Source organism: Hippocampus bargibanti, linkage group LG08 (genome assembly GCF_051943395.1).
Source record: "Hippocampus bargibanti isolate YZ-2025 linkage group LG08, ASM5194339v1, whole genome shotgun sequence".
Lineage (NCBI taxonomy): Eukaryota > Metazoa > Chordata > Actinopteri > Syngnathiformes > Syngnathidae > Hippocampus > Hippocampus bargibanti.
In genome coordinates, this window is record NC_142741.1 from 20516399 (window position 1) to 20542923 (window position 26525).

A 26525-nucleotide genomic window follows, 5' to 3' on the forward strand; every position below is an offset into this window, starting at 1 on the left:
TCGAGTTTGAGATGTGCTGTTATATAATTAAATAAAGAGCAGCAGACACTATTGCACTTTCATGCATTTATTCAGTTGGATAGAGAGGTGTAAAAGAAACACAAAATGAAAGCACATGCCAGGAGCATGGAGCAGACATAAAAAGGCCAACCCCAGTTCCTGATGTCATTCATTGACCTTGCGCCTCAAAGGCACATCAATGAAACGGTACTGCAATGTCTGTGAGACTTAAATACAATTATGAAAGCAGTTTGTTTTCATTGTGTTTACATTGTGCACGTGTTTTTTATGTCAATATCAACACTTCAGCACTATCTTTCTATCTTAACTTGTTAGGAAAACATTGTGAGGGTGTAATTGCATGACGTTTCAAGTCGGTGGGGAACATTTGTTTATGAATATCGAGTAAACACTGGTTACACGCTTGCTCGTAAAACAAATAGAATTCATAACTCAAGGTACCACTGTAACACCGTAAATACTGGACAGCACTGTTTCTGTTTTTTTTTTTTTTTTTTTTTTTTTTGTACAAGGTGAATTGTTTCACTCCATTCAGATTTATATAGTATAATATTTAATATTATTTAAGATGTTCACAACAAGCATCTCACAAGACGGGAGAACATTTTAACATGCATAATTTCACACAAACCCCAATATGCTCACACAACCCTTGAGACCAAAGAAAGCAGTGCCCGATGACAGGACCATAACTCTAAAGCGAGTATCATACAATTACCACAACCACTGTGCTGCAACACATGGGAGGAGACAAAAATAAATAAATACACAAATATATAAATCAACACAAAAAATAAATAAAGCTACTAGGGTGGAATGGTGGACAACTGGCACTTCCATCTCACAATGCAAGGCGTCCGGGGTTCCATTCTGAGCTCTGTACTTCCTATGTGGAATTTGTGTATACTATATATTTCCTTTGAAAGGCGCTTATAAATAATATGTATGATTATTATATATACATATTGCATCCATTAAAAGTGGTGAAAAACTGTTTTGTTACATGTATTCTTGACACAAAGGCAAGCTGAGAAATGGAGCAGTAGTTGCGGTCAAAATGAGCTTTTTTTTAAATGGTGTAACAACCACTTGCTTGAAGGCAAATGTGACGCAACCAGAAGCCAGTGAGTAATTGATTAAAATAAAAGGACAAATCTAGCTCAGTGTATTATTCATCAGTTATCGGCAGGCTATCCACTGAAGTGGAGGTATTGTTGTTCATGGCCCGAAGTCGGCTGGGATAGGCTTCAAGAAAAGAGGATGGATGTCTCATTCGAGTGGTACTCTAACAGAAGACCTGCTCAATAAAGATGATGTACTGTATTATTATTCTTTTTTATTTGTGTATTTTTTTTACAGGGTGCTCTTCCCTTAAACGTGCCTGAGATCATGATGCAGAAAGAATAAAAAAAGTCGGCATTGCTATTAAATCAGATTTGGTTTTGTGGCATTTCTGTTTCAAAGTAGCCTTAAGTACTGTTGCCGCAGCACTCTTTCCACATTCGGTATCTCCTGCTTCTTTGGTACTTGTTAAAATTCTTTCGACATGCAGCTTGTGCTGCAAGTCTTTGCTTGTATGATCTTTCTAGCCATGGTGCAGTGATGGGGGATGGAAGCCACACAATCAGCATCTGTTGCTTTATCATGCCATTGTGTTATAATGTACAAACACGTTTGTTCACAGATCACACATTGGCCATAATGGCGGTCCAATTCATAGTCCTACCTACTGTGATTTGTTTTTCTTTTACTCATTACTGATAATCAACTTCCTGTTTTTTGTGTGTGCGTGTGTGTGTGTACTTTACAGACCCTGGTAGGAGCGTGATGAGCGCCCGCTTCCGCTTGCCTGCTGGCAGATCCTACAATGTCCGGGCAACGGAGCTCGAGCGAGACAGGCACCACACACAGGTTGTGTGCAATGTACTGCTGCTGGACAACACCGTCCAGGCTTTTAAAGTTGGTGTAAGTACTTCAGTGGAGCTTGACTTTCAGCCTTGAGAAATAACACTTGGTATTCTTCTCATTCCACAAATACATGTTTTAAATGAAAGACATAAACAGTAGGGAAATCACAATAGTTTGCAAAATCGGTTTTGATTTAAAAGATGTAAGTTTAATGAATTGAGCCAAATTGAATGAAAAAAAAAAAGATTAATTTAAAAAATTAAGTATGAACTCATATTTCATTGGAGAGATATTTTTGAGGATATTCTCATATTACCTGTGCTGACAAGTTTCTTCTCATGTATGTAAAATGACAACAAGAAACTCACTGCATCAAAACTAAATAAATCCACTTCAAAATCCAAACGGCCTTGAATTGCACACAATTACACAATTCTTCCAACGACATTACTCTAGACCAGTGGTTCTTAATATTGTTGGAGGCACCGAACCCCACCAGTTTCATATGTTCATTCACCGAACCCTTCTTCCAATGACTGTGCCTACTAACTGCAGTCTAGACTGAGGGATGAGCGGAGGATCCACCAGACCTGAGACCGACTCACCGAACCCCTAGGGTTCAAGCGAACCCACGTTAAGAACCACTGCTCTAGACACACCGCTTTCGGTTGTAGACATGGTTCTGTATCTCTTCTAGTGCATAATGCACACCTGCATGCTCATCGTAAAGCAAATATTCTCTGGTGAAGGGTGCGTCTTAGAATTTGACAGTATAGAAGGATGTCTCCGCACTAGTTGTTGATGCAGGTGGTGCTTGGGTGTGTTGCTGAGCCAAGCCTACCCCTCTGGCTATTGAGCTACTTTCAGTGTCTTCAAAGAGGAATAGCTTTAGGAAGGGAATTTAAATATTATTTCATATTGTCATGTCAAATGCCAAGAACAGAGTACATTCATTTTGTGAGGTTTTTGATCCAAGAAATGCATCCAGCTTCATCCCACAATCACAAAGTAACGAAACAAAAATACATTCTCTTATCCATTCACCCTCTCTGCTTCCTGCTCACGATTCCCCACAAACCTCCCTTTCCTGGGTAGAGCTGAGTGAATGACTCGGTCTCTGTCAGTGTCATTGATCAGAGCCCCGCAGCCGCAATAACTTCCTGGAAAGACCAGCCATCCTGCGAGCCACAATACTTCTATTGATTCTAGCCTTGACCGCCCTTCATTCTAATGGAGAGTGAAAATCCAGAGGCGCTTGCTTATTGTCATGGAAACGGAAACAATGCCACACTCGCATGTTGCTTACATGGAGTGATCTGTTGAAACTTGCATTAAGACTTAATTAAAATTGTGCCAGTTTGGAAGCACATTTGGAACCAAAACCGAAACAATACAGATGGCATGTTGCATCACATGACGTCATGTTTTTTTATGATGATGCCAGAGCAGTGTGTTCTACCGGAGACAAATTCCAGGCGCCATGTCAAAGTCAACTTTATTGTCAAATTTGTGTTCTTCTTGGCGATTAAAGATGAATCTGCTGGTCTTTCATCATAAAAAAATATGTTGGGAGCCATATTACAAATTGGCATTATTTTTCAAATATCATATTCATTATTTCTCACGTTGATTATTTATTTTGTGTACATTTTCAAATGATCAATCATACAAAATGCCTAAAAAATTGCAATGTATCATATTTGGTAAGCTACTTTTGTAAAAAGCTTATGTACTACCTTTGTGGTCCTTGGGGGTCTCCCTGTGCCCGCATACATCACCTGATACGACAGTGTACATTGTTTATGAATGTTGTGATAGTGGTACATGCTGCCTTTCACACGGATTGTTTTGTGTTATTGGTCAACTGATGTTCCCAGGGACATATAAAAAATACGTGGCTTGCATCAGCAAGGGCATCTTGCATAAAAATTGTGAGTGACTTGTGGTTACCACTGACAAGGAAAAGCCTTAAAGGACAACCGACGCCTCCGGACAAGTTGTGTCGATAATTTGTAAAATCACTTCAAATGACTTCTATTGGGCGCATTTTACAAAGATTCCACCGCATATAGCTATATTTTACGTTTTAAGACTCGCGCTGAATATTCAGGAAGTCTTGTTTTCGAGTTGGTGACGATTCCTGACGTGACGTCACGTCAGGAACGCCCCTGACCGAGAAAGTGACACACAATGCATTTTGGGTACTTTTTTTGGTCTGAAAACTTCGTGTTGTTCCGTGTTGATGGCGAAATTAGAAGGAAAACACATAAATAACACGATGGTGTATCATTGTGTGTTGCACCAAGACTACTATTTGATAGTAGTGGACACAAATTCCCAGCAGACAAATCAGCCCATTTCCAACAGAGCTTGGGCGCCATCTTGTTCATTTTCTGGGACGCTACATTGGAGTCCTGACGGCTCGAATTGATAAGGGAGGACTTCTTTAATCGATTGTAGACATTTATGCTTTCCTCTTCAGAACTATTTGAATCATATTCATAACTGGATGAGTAAGAATAAAGCATCTTCTCCAAATCTGAAGCCATTGTTTTGATTCTAGAGCAAGGCAAGACGTCCTGGCATGACGTCACGAACAAGGGGGCGGGACCTTCTGAAACTCGCCATCTCCGAGGTCATTTTGAAGTAGTTTTGGAACACTTTACCTCATTTTTATTGGTGTTTTGCATTTGACTAAAATATCAGCCTGCGTGTTTTGGGTATTTTAGATGGTATAAAACATTTTTCTGATGTCAATTAGGAAACAAAACAATAGTGTCGGTTGTCCTTGAAGTAACCTCTACAATAGAGATTATGTGATCTATTCTGTTTTGCAGTCTTCTATTGTAAATGTTTTAAATAAGAAAATATTACATATTTTGCTTTTTGTGGGCAGGGATGGGGCAAAAACTCAAAGCTCATCACTTGTTCACCTTTCCACCAAATTACAATGTTGCAGACATTATTGATATCAGTTCATGAGAACTGAAATTGTTTGACTAATTCTATTTTCAGAAACAAAGAGAAATCTGACGAAATTGTGCAGTACTGAATTATAGAAGCAAATTATTGATATCACTTCATGAGAACTGAAATTGTTTGACTAATTCTATTTTCAGAAACAAAGAGAAATCTGACGAAATTGTGCAGTACTGAATTATAGAAGCAAATATTAAAGCAATTATAATGGAGACATGCGGAGATTATTAATAATAATAATAATAATACTTTACATTTTAAGCGCCTCTTGAGACTCATCCATCCATATAGTCATCCATTTGTTTTCAAATCTTCTGCTCCTGACTTGGCTCCCAGGTGAACCTTTTGGTTGAATAATAATAATAATAATAATACATTACAGATGACGGCTGAAGAAACCTTCTCATCGATGGACCACTCCTGTACGACTGAGAGCTTACACAGACGTATTACATTTTAAGTGCTTTTCAAAGCTCTCAAGGACACTTTACAGTCACAGACAAGCATAGGTACTATAATAAATAAAATAAAATCAAAAATAGAATGCAATAAATAAAATACCACAATAAATAGAAACAAGAAAGAGAGCTATACAGAGAATACGAATTTATCAATTTTAAATAGGTGGGTTTTGAGATGGGACTTAAAGGACAACCGACGTCTCAGGACAAGTTGTGTCCATAATTTGTAAAATGGCTTCAAATGACTTCTACTGAGCGTATTTTACAAAGATTCCATCACATATAGCTATATTTTACGTTTTAAGACTTGCGCTGAATATTCAGGAAGTCTTGTTTTTGAGTTGGTGACGAGACCTTTAGTGACGTCACTAAAGGACCGCCCTTGAGCGTAAAAAAGACGCATTGTAGCGGTCCTTCCATCACGTCAATGTATTTTGCTGTATACTTGTTTGGTCTGAGGACCTCGTGTTGCACCCAAAAGCCGCCAGAAGGCCAGAAGAGGGCGTCCAAGCGCCATATAAGGAATTTATCAGCCTGTGTAAACAAAGGTGGCCACAGGATGTCGCCATTTTGTGCCTCTTTTTTTGGGTGAGAGATTTTCCCCCAATGTTGCCTCAAAATGGCACAAATAAATTATTTAATCGATTGCAAACATGTATGCTTTCCTCTTCAGAACTATTTGAATCATATTCATAACTGGATGTGTAACAAGAAAGCATATTCTCTGAATCTGAAGCCATTGTTTTGATTCACTAGCAATGCAAGACGTCTTGGCGTGACGTCACGAACTGGGGGCGGGACTTTCTGAAAATGCCCAATTCGCAGCTCAGTTTTTTGCAGATTTTGGACACTTTAAGTCATTTTTATTGGTGTTTTGCATTTGACTAAAAATATCATCCTGCGTGTTTTGGGTATTTTAGATGCTATAAAACGTTTTTCTGGTGTCAGTTATTGGATTGGATTGGATTTGCCTTTATTAGTCTCACAGTGGAGAAATTTACTTTCACAGCAGCAAAGTTGGAAGTATGTTGGAATCTAATTCCTGTTTCTCTTCTGGTTCGGAGTTCAACAGAGTTTTATGATGAAATACCAGCGGAGACGATAGATGGTGAACAGAAAAGACTACTTTATTCTAGTAAAACAATAGAAGAACATCTCTCGTCAAAGCGGGAAGCCAAGAGCACAAAGCCCGCCCCTTCAACCTAGTTTAACTCACACAGCAGCGATCTGTTGTCCAATCAGCTACGGGCAGTGGGTTGGGAGAACATTAGACTGAGGAACGTCTCTAGTTACCCCCTGCATCTGCAACGAATTAACTAATAAGCTACATACATCCATATAGACTAAACTAAACATGAAACAACATAGTATGTACTAAACTAAACATGAAGTAACACATGATGTTTATGGATGTGTATATAAAGACTATCCAGTTAAAAAACAAAAAATGTGACGTTGGTTGTCCTTTAAAGGTGGGAAGAGAATCGATGTTACGAAATACGAAATAGGATGGATATACACTAAACAGGGAACATGGTGGACAAACAACCATTGACTTGCATTGACATCTACAGGAAGGACAATTTGTCACCTTCAATGACTGTAACATACATGCTAAGGGTGAACGTGAGGTGGATTTGCTACAGACCTGTTAGGCCACAATTTGCAGAGATTATTTCTTGAGATGATCTAAATTCTCTAAAATTTACTTAGTTTTGATATGGTAAATTAGGAGAGGGGGCAGAAAGTTTCTTTATCAGACAACTGTTATCACCTCATTATGTCATTGGAAATTCCAGAATGGCTAATAAACTGATTTGCTGATTAAATAGTTTGTCCTGTTTTTTTGCCAAAACATGTGTGCGTCTTTGTTTTTACTTCTGCACAAAGAAAGAAAAAAAGGAAGCAAATGACGCACATCATTCAGTTGTTTTTATGAAGCATGTTGTACAAATGTACTTATGTATAAATATATAAATTAATTTCCCCACACTTGTCATTTTGGCTTGGTTCAGTGAAGACGAGCCCTCTTGTGTCACAATCTTTTATTTCCCCAAGTAGTCGGATGCCCTTTGTCAGCACATGTTTTGTCTGCGTCTCGTCTCTTAACTTTCACGCACGGAGACATTATTTGTGTCAGTGATTGTGGTAGGCCGATGAAGAGAACCACAAAGAGCGTTTGTCTCATTCAGCAGTCGTCAGTCATTCTTTTTTTTTCCATGGCTGCTCTTTTTTTCTTTTTTCCCAGCTGTGACTTTGTGACTCTCTTCATACTTCATACTCTTGCATAGTCTCAGGCTGTGCGACACACACACGCGCGTACACACAATATCTGGCTTGCCCTTGTTTGTCTTGTGTTACTCTCGCTGTAGTTTCCATTTGATATCATGATTCGTTCCTGCCCGTCGTCCCTCCAGAACACAAAGTTTGCGCTCAAAGTTTGTTGTTAAAAAGAGCAGAAAGAATGCGCTGACATGCTCTTCCTTGTTCTTGGCTCGGTTTTAACAATGCACAACTGTTCGCTCCCTTTGCATATTTTCCTCTCATGCTTTTAAGACCCGCCACACTTGTTCCAACACATATTCACTGAATGGCAGAGGCTTCCCTGTGAAGAAGAAACAAGGAGCTCTGAGCATGTGCACATGTGACTTTGGCAAGCTGCTTCAGACAATGTAGAAGCTGTAAGCATGCATATGAATAGTCTTAAAAAGGGAAGTAAATCCTTGTGGAAATATGTTTGATGCCAATAGTGTGTCATTTTATATCAGCATCTCTCAGTATAAAACTGAAAGTGATGAAATACTTTGTAAAGAAAAAAGCATTGAACGAAAGTGTTATTCGTGGTATTCAGTCGGTTCAATGGTGTCTGAATTTTCCAGTGAAGTAAAATCAGAATCACACGATGTTAACATGCACTATTTTAAGAATATACAGTAAACACCATGTTTTGCATTGTTTTCTTTTTTTATGTTACGCCTGCACCTTGTGATGTCACACACACTGCGTGCACACCTTTTATTTTGTTTATTTCTGCAACACAGTATGGCAGAAGGGATGGGTGAAGTCGCATGGGTTTCGTCATGGGATTAACATGAGTCTCGTCCAAGTAGTTCTCAATATGCAAAACATTGTAGATATATAAATAGAAGTCCAAAATGGCGCCCAAGTAGGCAGCTGTAAGCTTTGAGCTTTGTGCTGTCATATTATTAGTTTTTTAGTTTTTTTTTTGTTCTTTTGACTTCAAGACAGCGCCACGAGAGTGGCTGCCTTTCCAGCAGCTCTTGTATTTTGTTTTTCTACTTTCATTCCTTTCATCACTTTGCTGCTGTGAAATGTAAATTTCTCCACTGTGAGACTAATAAATGCAAATCCAAATTAGAAACAGACATGGAACTTGCCTATTTGCACACCCATTCAATGTTTACTTTGCATTGCCATTCAACTTTAAACTGCTAATTACGTTCTCATAAAAATTGAACCCCTTCCCCAACAATTTATGTGGTGAAAAACGTTCCTTTTTTTGTATTTATGTTCGATATGGTGTCATTGATGCTGGCTATGAGTTTGTAAATCCTGCCCGGTTTGTTCAGCAAAACGATTAGTCTAGACCAGTACAGAGTCAATAATCCATTTATCAATAGAAAGACTCATCTCATCTCATTTTCCGTAGCGCTTATTCCTCATTAGGGTCGCGGGGGTTGCTGGAGCCAATCTCAGCTGTCTTCGGGCACGAGGCGGGGGACACCCTGAATTGGTTGCCAGCCAATCGCAGGGCACACAAAGACATACAACTGTCACTCTCACACTCACACCTAGGGACAATTTGGAGTGGTCAATCTGCCTGCCATGCATGTTTTTGGAGTGTGGGGGGAAACCGGAGGACCCGGAGAAAACCCACGCGGGTTCGGGGAGAACATGCAAACTCCACACAGGGAGGCCGGACCGGGACGTGAACCGGCGACCTCTGCACTGTGGAGCCGGTGTGCTAACCACTCGGCTACCGGGCCGTCCCAATAGAAAGACTGAAGAATTCAAATACTCAGCTCTGATGGGTTTTCATCAATCGTTAGTCCAAGATTTCCTGTGAAAGGATATGCTCCTCTGACAACTTGAGGCTTTTCCAAGCTCTCTGCTCACCCCCCCCCCCTCCACACTTGTGTAGAAATAGTCATTGTCCGATGAACTGTCAGAGTTATTAGAAGTATTCAAACTTCCGAGGGAAGGTTATTATTCACGATCATCCGTTGAACTAGACCAAGCATGGGCAAACTACGGCCCGCGGGCCACATACGGCCCGTTAGGCTTTTTAATCCGGCCCGCCAAACTTGTCCAAATTATAGTAAAAACAGTGTCTGAAACTCATGACAAAAAAGTTAGTGGACAACAGGGTAGTTAACTGAAAAGTTGCCTGCCCCATTTTTTCACAACTTGAAGCACAATGAGACAACCAATCACATTTAAAAACATTGCCACCAACCATGAAGTATTTTTTTTAATGAAGAATGTACCTACTACAAATGCTACCTTGCTTAATTTACGGTAAATGCACATGGCCGTAGATTTTGCTGCAGGAGTCGATTGTCATTGTGGTGCACAATGCAACGTTTGCATTGCTTCCTAAGAGCCACGAAGCCCCTTTCATAAGTCTCACGTATACTTCACAGTCACGGTTTAATGTAAATTTACGTTTTGTAGCGTCACATATGTTGTTAGCTTCTTTTGAATCTTTCTTCTAGGCTGAGGTTCGGTGCATCTATTTTGGAAAATGACATGCAATTGCACGACTTTATAACGCTTGATAAAGTCCGGAAGAAAGAAGCAGGCTTCTGATTGGCTGCCGTGCCGAGTATGCAAATTTCAACTGCTGGTAGCCTATGTCTGTGTGCTCGTATATTGTTTGCGCGTGAAGGCGAGGGTGTCAGTGGAGTTTGTTGAGCGCCCGGTCAGGACAAACCATCTATGATTTGGCGGAATTTAACACAAGTAGGTATTATTGAGCTTGAATATTTCGTTGTGTAATAATATGTTTTGAATGTTGAAAGTGATTCAATTTTTCAATAAATGTTGATTTCTTTAACTTTGCCCCTTCAATGAAAACTTATTAAAAACAGACGCAATCTTGATAAATCACAGCGCATATGTTATTTTAATCTATTTCCATTTCCTCCTCCAAGTATCTGCGAAATAGTATGTAAAGGCCATATTCCTTGAGACAAATTTATTAACTGATCAGGGATATTTTTCACATTTGAAAGACAGTTACTAAATTGGGTTGTAGTATTCTTACTGTGCTATGCGGTTTGTACACACTACATTTAAAGGACAACCGGCACCATTTTTTTTTGTTTCCCACTGACATCAGAAAAACGTTTTATAGCATCTAAAATACCCAAATCAGGCAGGCTGATATTTTTAGTTAAATGAAAAACACCAATAAAAATGATTTCAAAATGAATCCGGAAATGGCAAGTTTCAGAAGGTCCCACCCCCTTGTTCGTGACGTCATGCCAAGACGTCTTGCCTTGCTCGAGAATCAAAACAATGGCTTCAGATTCGGAGAAGATGTTTTCTTGTTACTCATCCAGTTATGAATATGATTCAAATAGTTCTGAAGAGGAAAGCATAAATGTTTGCAATTGATTCAAGGAGTCCTCCCATATCAATTTGAGACGTCAACGACAGCAATGTAGCACACAGAAAATGCAGAAGATTGCGCCCAAGCTCCGTTGGAAATGGGCTGATTTGTCAGCTGGGAATTTGTGTCAGCGAATATCAAATAGTTGTCTTAGTGCAACACACAACGATTCACCATAGCGTTATTTATGTGTAAGTCTTAAAACATAAACTATAGCTATATGCTGTGGAATCTTTGTAAAATACACTCAGTCAAAGTCATTTGAAGTGATTTTATAAATTATGGACATAACTTGTCAGGAGGCGTCGGTTGTCCTTTAATGCTTTAGGTTTAGTATTTCCGGCCCAAACACTCCCTCCAAATGCTCCTGGCCCGGCCCCTCTGTCAAATTTTAGAACCCAATGCGGCCCGCGAGTCAAAAAGTTTGCCCACCCCTGAACTAGACATTTGGGGTATAACACTTGAAAATGCTACAAAAAAATTAATGCAAATGTGATGTCACGTAATTACTGATTTACGTGCCAGCAGCCATTGCTTTTTGTTATGCATCACGTCCTCCTGGAGCGTCAACTGGGAAGAAGGAGTTCTTCCCCGCCCATATACTTTACACAGCCAATCGTAAGTGAGCTCGGTGCCTCTTCCTCAGAGCATCACATGGCAAGAGGGATTTCCTCCCCGCCCACATACACTCCGCAGCCAATCGTAAGCGTGCTCGGCGGATCGCGGCCTGAACTCGTTGGCAACACATTAGCATAGCCGGGGCTGATTTGTCAGCCTTGGTGTCCGTCGCCTAAACATCCAGCCCTTGAATCCTCTAATGTGTCTGTGTGCGTGCATCTGCGTGAGACACAGTACGCAGCCAATCGCAGGCGAGCTCGGCCGGAAAAAGGCGTGCAATACAAAATCTACCTTACAGCGTCTCTGTCCGAACATTTTTGGGCATACTGTACCCACAAATATGTTCATATGTACTGTTATTCGTAAGTCGAATGTTCGTAAGTTGGGGAGTGTCTGTATTCTCATTTGACCTGCATCCGACTATCCAATAGCAAACCAAGAACTTAATATATTTTTAATAATATTCATTGTGATATGGCTGTGAATCACATTATTGAACGTTTGTGGATTACATCTGACCATTAATTTGTATTTTTTGATTTTTATTTTTTCAGGAACCCTTGAATTATGTTCACCACAACACACAATATCCTTTGAACACATACTTTTTGATGTGTCATAAATTGGGAAATGAAGTGAGCAGTCGGGAAAATATGAGCAGAGCACAGACTGTGTTAGTCAGTGTCATTTGACCCTCACAGACACGCTCACACACAGGGCTAATAGACGGCTGGGGGCCCTTGAGGCTCGCCACATCAACAAGCCAACTGTCAACTATTTGCCCGCATGTGCCTGCGCACACGTTGGCAAACTTGTGCATGTTCATGGTCACACACTGGGCTGTAAAAGTGTGTCACCAGGGAAAAGAGAGAGAGATGTGGAAGAAAGCAATAGGTTAGTGAATGTGTGTGTGTGTGTGTGTGTGTGTGTGTGTGTGTGTGTGTGTGTGTGTGTGTGTGTGTGTGTGTGTGTGTGTGTGTGTGTGTGTGTGTGTGTGTGTGTGTGTGTGTGTGTGTGCGTGCGTGTGCGTGCGTGTGTGTGCGTATTCTCTCGCGGGAGCTTTGATGGTGTGGTTACACTTGATTTTAGTTGGATCAGATGTGAATTTATGTTTCCCATGTCGTTTTACAGTTTATCTTCCCACTCTGACAACTCTTTCTTTGCATCATGGTTATGCTAAAGACATTATGAATCAATTAATACTGACAACTACATGGTGCTGTGGTGACAAACTGGGGTTGCATCTTATAAACAGACCTTTCTATGTATTAATGGCTTATTTCACTCAAGGAAAAAAACTTAACAAAAAAGTTACTTTTACATTCACTATTTACCTGTTGACACACATTCTAATTTGGTTCCACCAATAGACATGTTCAGTAAGCAGATTTCGAAGATCATTGCATTAAGTGCAATTTTGACTGTGCGCATCAATTTACCCCTAACAGCACTAGGCTTACTTTACTACAGTATCCCTCAGGCTGAGCCTCCCTCTTTGTACATTTTCTCTTGCTAATTGTTGATGAATGAGTTTTTCCCTCTGAACTTAAATATCCCAGACAAGTACGGAGGGAAATGGTTTTTCCAGCTTCATAGTTTGATACAACATGACATTTGCAGTGACGTTCTACTGACTTAGATATGATTCCATTAGTTGCTCTCGCGTCGTAGTAGCCTCGCTGACTGTCTCGTGATGTTTCACTTGAGGAATTCAGTAAAAGCAACAGACAAGGGCATACCTCTGAGATCTGCAAAGGAAAGTGTGCCTTTTAAAAAGGCAATTTGGTGCCCCCCTTGTCAAAACAAGTTTTCAGTTTCAGATTTTTTTAAATATATTTTCCGCATTGTGTCCCAACCTGCAGAAGTCTGATCATGGGGAGGTCTTGCAAGATGCCGTCTTCAAGCACCTGGAGCTGACTGAAAGAGACTACTTTGGCCTGCACTTGGCAGATGACTCTTCAGATGTTCCGGTCAGTATCTTCTTTTCCTTTCGGCTTTTCCCTTCAAGGGGTCGCCACAGCGAATCAATGTCCTCCATCCTCAGAGGTTTGATTCACATGTTTGTTTTGGCCAAGCTTTTACGTTGGATGCCCTTCCTGACACAACCCTCTGTATTATCCGGGCTTGGGACCGGCACAAGAAGACACTGGCTTATGTCTTCTTGTGGCTACAGAACAAGCAACTCTATGAACTTAATAAAGATGAAGATGCTCAGTAAAAGACTCCCAAACACAAAATGGTCATCGGCACAGCAACATTCAAACAGCTAAATACAGTAAAGTCTCGTTATATCGATATCGGATATATCGATATTCCCGGTTATATCGATGCTATTTCTATGCACGCACGGAGAAAATTACATGCAAACAGGGTCGGATATATCGATAGTCCCAGTTATATCGATATTTTTTCGGACTCCCTTGAATATCGATATAACGAGACTTTACTGTATATACAATATACTCACCATTTGATGACTATGCGCTGATCTTACCGTGAAATGGGCATCTCTTTCCCTACAGAACGTCAAAGTTCCGGTCAGTATCATGTTTGATAATTCAGGAGTGTGTGTTTATATGACTGTGTGTGGTTCAGTGGGCTTGTTGGCCATTTTATTTGCTTTCCGATATGCACAGTGTTGAAATGAAATGTTTTTAAATTTAGTGCAAAATGCCTTTCAAAGTGTCTATAAAACTCTTTCAGTTTCTAATCAACTTCTGCTTATTAAAGTAGAGACAAGAACTTCACACAAAGTACATAACATAAAAAAATGCTGTTTTATTCTTTTTTTTCCCTTTTTTTTATTTTTAACTCAATGATTGCAAATAAACCCTAGTGAGGTAACCCCTATTGAGGGAAGCGCTGCTAGTCAGTGAGCACTCCCTTCACGATAGGGGTGTAACTAAAGTGTTTGCAGAAGTGAGGTTGCATCCATTGGCCCTCTGTGCTTTAAACACATTTTAAGCATCTGCAACTGTTCAAATTAAGTCGATCCAAATAACTTTTTCACTGTAACTTTTAGAATTTATTTTATTCATCAGCATAGTTTAAATGCTAACATGCTCTTTCAAAAGAATATATGTTCTTTTTCTTGTTATTTTTTTTATCTGTTTTTGTTTTTGCTTTTTCAATTTTTTTTTTGTCTTGTGTCATGACTTTTCAATAAATTACTAAAATTGTTACCATCCATTCACATACCTACCATATACGGTATCCATATGTTTGCATATTTCTAATTGTTGTGTATGTGTGTGCGTGTGTGGGACCAACGGTGAATAATTTAGGTGATGTAGTCATGCTGTGGAAGCGTTGTGGTGTCTCTAAGTGTCTCTCAATCAATATTTTACAGCGCTGGCTGGATCCCAACAAGCCCATCAGGAAGCAGTTAAAAAGTAGGTGAAATCCACAACATCCCACTTTAACAAAGCGCCTCAGACAGTTTTCCTGCAGTCACTCATATCACGTTCTCCCCAATTGCCCCAAAATTCAGACTTCATCATCTGGTTGAAGCAGTAATCTGTCGTCCGGCTTTAGCGAGTGAATGTTGCAAATCTGCTCTTTACCTCCAGCAGAATTACCCAGTCCACATGATCTGTGTTTTCAAATCTTAAATCTGCCTTAAGCGATGATTAAACTCCATTTTAACTCTGCTCTTGTATTTGCTAGTGAGTAATTCAGATTTTGTAACGTCAAGCTTCGAAACAATCAAGCACGCTTTTGATTCAATACAATTTGAGATCTGTAGTCCTGCAGCACTGCCTGAACTTTGTTTCAACCGTGGCTTTTTATTGTCTCTTCAAGGAGCATTTTATTTGATCCAGCACATTGTAACCACACTTCTTCTATGCATTTGCCATATTTGTCATATTTTATCATTATTGGATGGCATTGCAGTGTTGTTGTTGTACAGTCCATAATGTCACTATTGCTCACCCACTCTGCATTAAGCCTTTACCATTTCTGCATTTCCAATTGTAAAAGTAGTTTTCATTTTTTCTTCTCTTTTTGGACTGTGGTTATTGTTAATGCATGTTACCGTGTTCAACATAGCACGGTTTAGGCCGTGGTCCTATTTCGCACGAGAAAAAAAAGTAAAGTTGAATGCAATCATAGTCCCATGCATTCAAGGAACAGTTTAGCAATGGCTTCTGACCCGAAATCATATCCAAATTGGATCAAGGTCATTTTTTTCCTCAAATTGTAATACATATAATATGTGTGTAAGACATGTAATAATAAATTTCATTTGTGCATTTTGGCCCTCATGTGCGTACAGTTATATTTGTTATTTTACAAATTATTGACTACTCTTTAAGTGTTGATAATGGCCCAAGATATATGTAAATTTTTATGGTTGTGGTACCTGAACACTGATGTTTTTCGCAATATGCTGAGATTCCACCCAACACTGAATCTGACTTTTACTTCTCTTTGTCAGATTGAGCCCCAAGTATTGGAGGACTGTGATATGTTAATTTGGCCCGGTGGTATCAATATTCTATGGCGTCTTGTATTTGGTTGTTAGGTTAAATCAGTCAACTGCATTTACGCTATCTTAAACACACATTTTAGTCTTTATGATCAGCTCTCTCCTCTTTTTTCATGTTCCTCACAGGAAGTTCCCCCCACAACTTAAGCTTCAGAGTCAAATTTTTTGTGACTGATCCCAGCAAACTTCAGGAAGAATACACTCGGTAAGACCTTTGATTGTTTTGTTCAGTTGTTATCTAGACTAATAACATGGGTCCTTGTTTTATAGCTGAATTAGATTCCGGTGGCTCCAACATAAACTCTATTATTGAATGCACCAAAGGAATGAATCCCACATTTTTTGGTCATATAATACTGATTGTTTGAATGATTTGTGGCCCGTTAGTATTTATACTAGTGGCGTAACAATATGTTTTTTGACCAATACAATGTGTGGCAATGTAAAGTCTAACAATTCCACACAAAGTAATATATTGCTTCCTTGGATCAAGTTCGATATGATAAAGGTGATTTATATATGATGTTTTGATACGGTAAACATAGCTTTTCTGTAAATGAACAGAGGAGCAAAACAAACAACAACATACAAACTTGAATTTAAAAATAGCCACTGCAAATTTTGTGGATACAATTATTTCATGATTTATATTGATTCAATCGTTCAATAACTTGTTTCTACACTGTAAATATAGTTCGATCGAGGCACAGACACATCAATAAATTGACTAAATAGATATATTATTATGTCCCTAATCCAGAGAAACCGATTTTATTAATCACAGTGAAGCAATGACATGAGAGGCAGTGATATCACATCTGTTATTCAGTCATATGCAGGAGGCTATGGGTATTCCAGTGGTCATGATAATTTGATGAAACCTCCTAGTGTTCTTCCTGCATAGGCCATATTTCTGTTCAGTCAGTCATCAAGCGTCTTTTTCTCTTCAGGTACCAGTATTTTCTTCAGATCAAGCAAGATATATTTACTGGAAGGTGAGTTTGATGTGTTTATGCATGCTGATCAGTATGCTTCTTGGAATAAAAATGCGCATTGTGCGTGGTTGCATGTTCTAAAGCTAGATTGGGATTTTTTTTTAATCATGAGCTCATCATATTTTTTTTGCATCTATTTCTTTGAATCTTCACACCAGAATCATTTTGTTCTCACATTTCAAGATCACATTGAGAGGAATTTCCCTTGTGTGAAAATAACTGTGATTTTTGGATTGGATTGGATTTGCCTTTATTAGTCTCACAGTGGAGAAATTTACATTTCACAGCAGCAAAGTGATGAAAGGAATGAATGATGACTCCAAAGCGAAATTCTGGCTGTGAACAGAAACACGAGTGAGTGTGTTTACATGTCCGCTTGGGTGCTTGTTCTCTTTTGTCCTCCAGATTACCCTGTCCTCACAACACAGCTGCACTCTTGGCATCCTATGCTGTTCAATGTAAGTAGTGCTCCCTGGATAGACTCACTCACTCTTCATTATGATTGAAATCCAATTCATTAAACCTCTCTTTATGTACACACAACGTAATGGTTGTGTTTGGTCCAGTGCCCTTATGACTGGTGCTCTCAAGCCATTACTATTCAATTAAGATGTGGTCTGTTATTAATGGCACTGCATAGTTTTGAAATCCTCACTGATGCACTTTTAACTCAGTGGCCATAGAGAGAGGACTGACATTCACTGATTATTATGTAATGAAATTGTGCGATAAAAAAATAAAATAAATCTGACTGCTTCAGTCAAATTAGCAGTTTGCAAATCCTGTCCTATAATTTTTGTTCTTCAGCAGAGCTGTTTTGCTGTCCAACCGCAACGTCGTGCATATTTCAAAAAATGGTTCAGCACATTAGGGATGGAGAACTCTTTACTTGTCCTTAAAGTGACACTTTGATTTTAAATTTTGAAATTGAGGACACTCTTTGTTTTATGGCTATTACGAACCAATTTGCTCTAATATTAGCCTTACCTTGCATCTTATTGATCACTTTTATTTGGGTTGCAGGCAGAACCAAACAGATTACATAACAAAAAAAATAAATAAATAAATAAATAAATAAAACACTCTAGATCAGGGGTGTCAAAGTCATTTTTTGCCGCGGGCCACATTATAGTTAAGGTTTCTTCTTGAGGGCCGTTATGAATTTGGGGAGGCCATTAGAATGTTTAAGCCCCTCCACATATTACATATAGAGCGCACAACCAATTAATGAATAACTAGTTTTCAAATCTGAAGTCAAGAATAATGACTGTTATTGTGGTTTCCATCCAAAAATATGACATTTTGGTCAGGATCTTGGCAAGTATCATGGAATTTCACAAGTTTGATATGCTTTCGCGGGCCGAAAAAAATGATGTGGCGGGCTGGATTTGGCCCCCGGGCCTTGACTTTGACACCTGTGCTCTATATACTACGAGCTTTCCCACTTTCTTTAAATAAATCGACTCCAAAAGGAAAGTTTCTTTCTATTCTAACAGCAAAATGTATGCACATGCTGACAAGGTGGACAGTGAGAATGTGGATGTTTTTGGCGAATGTAGCACAGCGAAGACCTTCATTTGGCAAAACAATTAAGATACTCTGTTAATGATGCCCTGTATAACAAGTATATTTTGAATTTCTAAAGGGTTTTTATATCAATTAATTATCTAGGACAGTAAGGGCAAACATGTGGGACTGGACTCATGCTAAACGTTCATTCTGATCTGACAATAGCATACATCATGATAGTGTTATGCATGCAAACTCTTTGAATATTTGACGTTAATTACATATTAGTTTCAATATTCTTGCACTTGGATAATGATTGATCATGATTTTTTTTTCAATTTGCTTTATATTATGTTATTTTCTTTCAAAAAGGCAGTTACACAAATTTATCGTCAATCTGGGACCAATGCGGTATAGATTCTCGCTTTATGCTTGGAAAGTACATCAACAGTTCTTTCTATGATTATTAAGGCAAATATATGAATTACAGTAAAGTCTCGTTATATCGATATTCAAGGGAGTCCGAAAAAATATCGATATAACCGGGACTATCGATATATCCGATCCTGCGCCGAACTGCATTAAACAAAAGCCGCCAAAAGAGGGCAGCCAAGCGCCATATAAGAAACGGAGCTGGCCATTAGCTCCCTTTTTTTTGGGGGGTGAGAGATGTTCCCCCAATGTTGCCTCAAAATGGCACATATAATTCTTTAATGATTGTAAACATGTATGCTTTAATCTTCAGAACTACAGTGTATTTGAAACATATTCATAACTGGATGTGTAACAAGAAAGCATATTATCCGAATATGAAGCCATTGTTTGGATTCACAAGCAATGCAAGACGTCTTGGCGTGAAGTCATTTTTATTTGCATTTGAATAAAAAGTGACATCGGCTGTCCTTTAATACACAGTATGGAATGTTAATAATTTTCAAAATCATCGCGCTTCAGCAGGCAAAACAAGAAACATTGTTGCAAAAAACGATTGCATTCATATACAGTACAGTGGGCATCTACATAACACAACAGGGAAACTGCAACGCTTACATCTTACTGTATTATGTATACAATTTAAAAAAGTCATCAATCTTCTTCTGCTTCCCATTTTTACCTTTTAACACAAACACTTCAATCTCGTCTGCTACACACGAGCTAGCGTCTGAAAATGAAAATGGCTCTGCTACACGGGTGCTGGGCACGTAACCAAGTCACCTGACCAAGTCGACCAATGGCGCGACTGATGGCGTGACACGTAAACAAGACACGTGACCAAGTTGACCAATGGCGCGACCGATGGCGTGTCACGTGACAAAGTCACACGGCCAAGTCGACCAATAGCGCGACCGATGGCGGCTCATGTGACCAAGTCGACCAATGGCGCGACCGGTGGCGGCTCACGTAACAAGACACGTGACCAAGTTGACCAATGGCGCGACGGATATATCGATATAAACAACAAAAATGGCCGGCGGGGGATGAAAAGGAGCACCGTAATAACCGGATTATCTTAATAACCGGGTATCGTACTAAACGGTACTAATTATACATAAAAAGACTAGAAATGTGCAAGGGAAATGAAAATAGTATCGTAATAAGCGGTACTATCGATATAACCGATATCGATATAACGAGACTTTACTGTATTAGATTTTGTAGAAGCATCTCAGAATCATCTTTATTGCCAAGTATGTAGAACACACAAGGAATATGTTTCCGGTAGAACACGCTGCACTAGTATCGTTGTCAAAAAAAAACAGCTAAGTTGCACTATACAGTTCCATTTTGGCTACTGTTGAAAGAGTTCAAAGAGTTAATGGCTTGGGGGAAGAAGCTGTTTAAATGTCTGCTGGATTTGGTGCGCATGGATCGGTAGCGCCTGCCTGAGGGGAGTAGCTGGAAAAGGTGGTGGGCAGGGTGCGGAGGGTCCAGTAGGATTTTCCGCGCCCTAGTTTGGATTCTTGCAATTACAAACGTTCACAGTATACATCCCCATCTATTGAGTAATAATCTCAAATCAATCCTTAGATAGTACTTCTTTTTCTCTGGGCTGGTACAGATCAACATCTGTATACCTGTTAAACTGGATTCAAGCGGTATGCTAAATCATTAGATTCGTAATTAATGACATATTCTCGTTCCTTGATCACCCAACATGTACTAATGAAAAACTAAAGTTTGCAATCTATACATTTTCGATTGTCTCTATGTATTTTTTCAGGTATTTTTTCAATATACTTTTTCACCCCCCACTTATGGGGCAACACCTCTTGCAGGGTGCCTCCCTTAATTGAACTTGACTGCAGGTTGTTTATCAGCCAGCTGTTTGTGACTCGCTACAGCACTGGAAAGTACCGGAGTCATCTGTTTGTGGTTTATAGCCTCCTTGCCCCCTCACCACATTTTGTGGGTTTTCACACTATATAGGCCAGAAATGAGATTTGGCCTACTGCGCCGACATCGTCACACTAACGCTTTTTACACGGAACAACCCAAACATACTTTGTGGCTCAATTCTCACTTCACTCTGTGCCAGCCAGATTATGCAGATAAATGTTTGCCCTGGGAAGAAAAGGCCTGGAAGAAGCTGCATATGCTCCTAATTCAGCCAGCTCAGTCCATGTGCCAGTACTGATCAAGCTAAATCCTGCATTAAAACCTCATTCTCATACGCTTGTTTTTTTACAAATTTACAAATTCGTATCGCGAATCCTCAGCATACCGTTTAAAGCAGGGCATACGGTACTTATTATCATATTTAAAATTATCGTCCGCCCTGTCAAATTGCTCACTTATTTTGCTGTTTGTATTTACCGTCTCTGCAGTTCATGTAAAATTGTTTGGGAGCTCAACCAAGATGGATTTCTAAAATCACAATATCCATTTATTAAAATAATTGAAGTTCATTAAAAGAAATCTCTGCTATCGCTGGTGACATTGGAAAAATATCAAAAGGACCCTCTGATGATATTGGTTTCAATTTGTAAATCCGGTAAAAAAGCCTCTGTTAGAGAATTCTGATGCAACTTTGTACACACGAGCTCTAGAATATTATAATATATATATATAAAAATAAAATGGCTGAGGCGAGGATCACGTGATCATAACAAATGAGGACACACAAGTCTGGCGGTCGTGGTCATAAGTACGGGTGGCCGTAACGCGCGACAGTCGTAAATCGGATGTTATATATATATATATATATATATATATATATATATATATATATATATATATATATATAGCGGCTGGATAGCTCAGTTGATAAGGCATCAGTTTGGCATATGGGAGACGAGGGTTCGAATCCCACTTGTGGCAGAGAAAATGAGCACAATGACATCATCCAGTGTGGGTCCTTGGGCAAGACCCTTCACGCTAATGCCTACCTCATACAATGATGAGAGACAATAAATGGAATGACATGCCGGCTCAGACGTCGCCCGGCCAAACAAGGTCTGCGTCAGGTGCTGGGGAACCAGAGCACCCTGATGAAAAATGGGCTACTGGAACAAAGCGGAGATTGACGAGATGCGATAACATGGCTCTGTTGGAATGCTACTACTCAAGCAACCCTAGTCAGAGGGGTTACATGCGGAGAATGGGGGCTGAATGGTTACTTCGAAACCCACAGTCACGGTTGACCACGAAACAACTAGTAGTTCAGTGTTCCAATATCCACAAACGGCAATTGCTATCACAAGTTGAGATTGATGAAGTACAACACAAATTCTGAGGTGAAGGGCCCCAGGCTGCCACATCACAGGAAGAGGTTCAACCAGAGATTGGGAGGCAAGCCCCAATGAATAATGAGTTTGGGAAGCCAGCCCCAATAAATGAAATGCTGAGCGAGGCAGCAAATAACCTGAGAGATAAGATCATGGCAAGAATGAAAACTGGGCAACGAAGGCACCGATTACAACGGCTATGTGAAGCACCACCTGAAAGTCTCATGGAAACTGTGAATGCAGCACTGAGAACGATCCCGACCGGAACGATCACGGAAACCAATGAGCTGATATACACCTCAGCATCAGTGATCCTAGACATGCTTGGCTACAAGAGCAACCATGACAGCCACGAGATTCATTACCCACCATGGAAAAGACGGTTGGAGGCCAAGATCAAGGCGGCTCGGAAAGATGTGAGTCAATTGACGGAGACCCAGAGAGGTGTGAAGAAAAGGCCAATACCCAAGAGGTACATGCAGATAGCCATACCTGAAGCACTCGAAACTGCCAAACAAAGGCTCCAGGCCTTGGCCAGTCGCCTAAAGAGGTACACGAAAGAGAATGAGGCCAGAAGAATAAACAGGCTGTTCGCAACACAACCTGCGAAAGTGTACGCTCAGTGGCAGGGTTCTAACAGCAGAGCAGACCCTCCAAGGCTGGAAACTGAAAGATACTGGAAAGGCATATGGGAGAAGGAGGTCGCACATAACAGCAGTGCACAATGGCTGGTGACTCTGAAAGAGGAGCACAGCAACCTCCCTGAACAGAACCCAGTTACCATCACAGCGGCAGATATACAAGGAAGAGTCTCAGGTATGAAAAACTGGACGGCACCAGGCCCGGATATGGTCCACACCTACTGGCTAAAGAAACTCACAGCTCTCCACGAGCGCCTAGCAGCACAAATGAACCAGCTGCTGATGGATGGGACTCACCCAGAACAATCCTGATCATGAAGGATTCCTCAAAGGGTGCAGTTCCTTCCAACTATCGGCCAATAACCTGTCTCTCCACAACATGGAAGCTCATGTCAGGCATCATTGCGGCTAAGATAAGTGGACACATGGATCAATACATGAGCAAAGCACAGAAAGGCATTAGTAGAGATACTAGAGGTGCCAAACATCAGCTGCTAGTTGACAGAACAGTCGCTCAAGACTGCAGGTCCCGACATACCAACCTGTGCACAGCCTGGATTGATTACAAGAAAGCATATGACTCGATGCCACACACATGGATCAATGAATGCTTGGAGTTGTATAAGGTCAACAGGACCCTGAGAGCCTTCGTTGCAAACTCGATGAGGATGTGGAAAACCACACTTGAAGCCAATGGCAAGCCACTAACGCAAGTGTCCATCAAATGTGGCATATACCAAGGTGATGCACTCTCCCCACTGCTGTTCTGCTCAGCCAGATAATCGCCAAGACAGGCTATGGATACCGCCTCAGAAATGGAGCTACGATCAGTCACCTCCTCTACATGGATGACATCAAGCTCTATGCTAAAAGCTAAAGGGACATAGACTCCCTGATCCACACAACCAGGATCTACAGCAGTGATATCGGAATGTCATTCGGGCTGGAGAAATGTAGTCGGATGGTGACTAAGAGGGGCAAGGTAGTCCACACTGAAGGGGTCTCACTCACTGAAGGAACAATAGCAGACATTGAAAACAGCTACAAGTACCTCGGTATACCACAGGCCAATGGCAACCTCGAATTAGCAACAAGGAAAGTGGCTATGACCAAATACCTCCAGCGGGTGAGGCAAGTCCTCAGAAGCCAGCTCAATGGCAAGAACAAGACCCGGGCAATAAACAGCTATGCCCTGCCAGTGATCAGATACCCTGCAGGAATAATAAGGTGGCCAAAGGAACAGATTCAGACCACGGATGTTAAGACCCGAAAACTCCTCACCATGCACGGAGGGTTCCATCCCAAGTCCAGCACCCTGAGACTGTACACAAGCCGTAAGGAAGGAGGCCGGGGACTAGTGAGTGTGAGAGCCACTGTCCAGGATGAAACATCCAAGCTCCATGAATACATCAAAGAGAAGGCTCCAACGGATGATGTACTCAGAGAATGTCTCAGTCAATGGGGAACAGAGGATGAGGTGCTGGAAGAGGGACAATCATGGGAGGAAAAGCCCCTACACGGGATGTACCACCGAACCATAGCAGAAGTGGCTGATCTCAAGAAGTCCTATCAGTGGCTAGAGAGGGCTGGCCTAAAGGACAGCACAGAGGCACTCATCCTGGCTGCCCAAGAGCAGGCCCTGAACACCAGAGCCATAGAGGCAGGGATATACCACACCAGACAAGACCCAAGGTGTAGATTGTGCAAAGAGGCACCTGAGACAATCCAACACGTAACTGCAGGGTGTAAGATGCTGGCAGGGAAAGCCTACATGGAGCGCCATAACCAGGTGGCTGGCATAGTCTACCGAAACATCTGTGCGGAGTATGGACTGGAAACCCCAAGGTCAAAATGGGAAACACCTCCCAAGGTGGTGGAGAATGACCGAGCAAAAATCCTGTGGGACTTCCAGATACAGACTGACAAGATGGTAATGGCCAACCAACCAGATATCGTGGTCATAGATAAAGGGGAAAGGAAAGCCGTTGTCGTGGATGTAGCGGTCCCGAGTGATGGGAACACCAGAAAGAAGGAACATGAGAAAATCGAGAAATACCAAGGGCTCAGAGAGGAGCTGGAGAGAGCCTGGAAGGTAAAGGTGACAGTCGTGCCTGTGGTGGTCGGAGCACTTGGGGCAGTGACCCCCAAACTCGACGAGTGGTTGCAACAGATCCCGGGAACAACATCGGATATATCGGTCCAGAAAAGCGCAGTGCTGGGAACAGCACGGATACTGCGCAGAACCCTCAAGCTTCCTGGCCTCTGGTAGAGGACCCGAGCTGAAATGGGACAGACAGATTTTATATATATATATATATATATATATATATATATATATATATATATATATATATATATATATATATATATATGTATGTATATATGTATGTATGTATGTATGTATGTATGTGTGTGTGTGTGTGTGTGTGTGTGTGTGTGTGTGTGTGTGTGTGTGTGTGTGTGTGTGTGTGTGTATATATATATATATGTATATATGTATGTGTATATATGTATATATACAGTAAAGTCTCGTTATATCGATATCGGTTATATCGATAGTCCCGGTTATATCGATACTATTTCTATGCACGCACGGAGAAAATTACATGCAAACAGGGTCGGATATATCGATAGACTCCCTTGAATGTCGATATAACGAGACTTTACTGTATATGTATATACATGTCTAAAACTAGACATTGTGAGAATTAATGACAGACTATATTTATACATCATAGACATTACTCGCTTGTAAAATGTCTTTCAAATATTTTGTTTATCTCATTTTGCTACACCAAGAGCATCGTCTAATTCACAGGTGTCAAAGACAAGGCCCGCGGGCCAAATCCGGCCCGCCACATCATTTTTTCGGCCCCCGAAAGAAAATCAAACTTGTTAAATTCCATGATGATTGCTAAAATCTGAGCCAAAATTTCATATTTTTGGATGTCAACCACAATAAAAGTCATTATTCTTGACTTCAGATTTGAACGAGTTATTCATTAATTTGCTGTGTGCTCTATATGTAATATTTGAAGGGATTTAAACATTCTAATGGGTTCCCCAAATTCATAATGACCCTCGAGAGGAAACCATAACTATAATGTGGCCCGCAGCAAAAAATGACTTTGACACCCCTGATCTAATTGGATTGGGTGCACCAAATGTAGCAATGGAGGAAGCATGATTTTTTTTTACAATAAATGAGGAGTTAAAACATTATAAGGATTTGTGTCAAAGGTAAACCAGGCACTAAATTACCATCAGCACATCTAAATCTATCATCCGAAATGGAGAGCTTAACAGCTTGTTTACGCTCTGCTGCTCATTATTGAAAGCCTGAGCTGATGCTGCCTGAACTGAACCGTGTTGAAGTAATAAGTGCAACCTACACTGTTCCAAGACTTCAGCAATCGACTGTACATGGATTTCTCCCTGGAGTTATATGCACATCAATAAGTGTGAGGACTGGAATGGATTTATTTGTCAATATGCTTAAACTGCATATGTGTAGGTTAGTCCAGGGACTACTTGAGCGAATTGA

The 26525-nt window shown here is 40.5% G+C and overlaps 1 protein-coding gene across 1 annotated transcript in view; it reads left to right on the forward strand.

Annotated features, from left to right (window-relative positions):
* The window catches only part of ptpn4a (protein tyrosine phosphatase non-receptor type 4a), a 78685-nt gene that overhangs the window by 24334 nt on the left and 27826 nt on the right, over window positions 1–26525 (forward strand). Inside the window, exons 2-7 of the mRNA XM_089002649.1 lie at window positions 1832–1986; window positions 13485–13592; window positions 14972–15014; window positions 16238–16316; window positions 17062–17106; window positions 17512–17564. Of these exons, the coding sequence (XP_088858775.1) occupies window positions 1849–1986; window positions 13485–13592; window positions 14972–15014; window positions 16238–16316; window positions 17062–17106; window positions 17512–17564 (466 nt within the window). The 5' untranslated portion in view covers window positions 1832–1848. The remainder of the gene's footprint in view (window positions 1–1831; window positions 1987–13484; window positions 13593–14971; window positions 15015–16237; window positions 16317–17061; window positions 17107–17511; window positions 17565–26525) is intronic.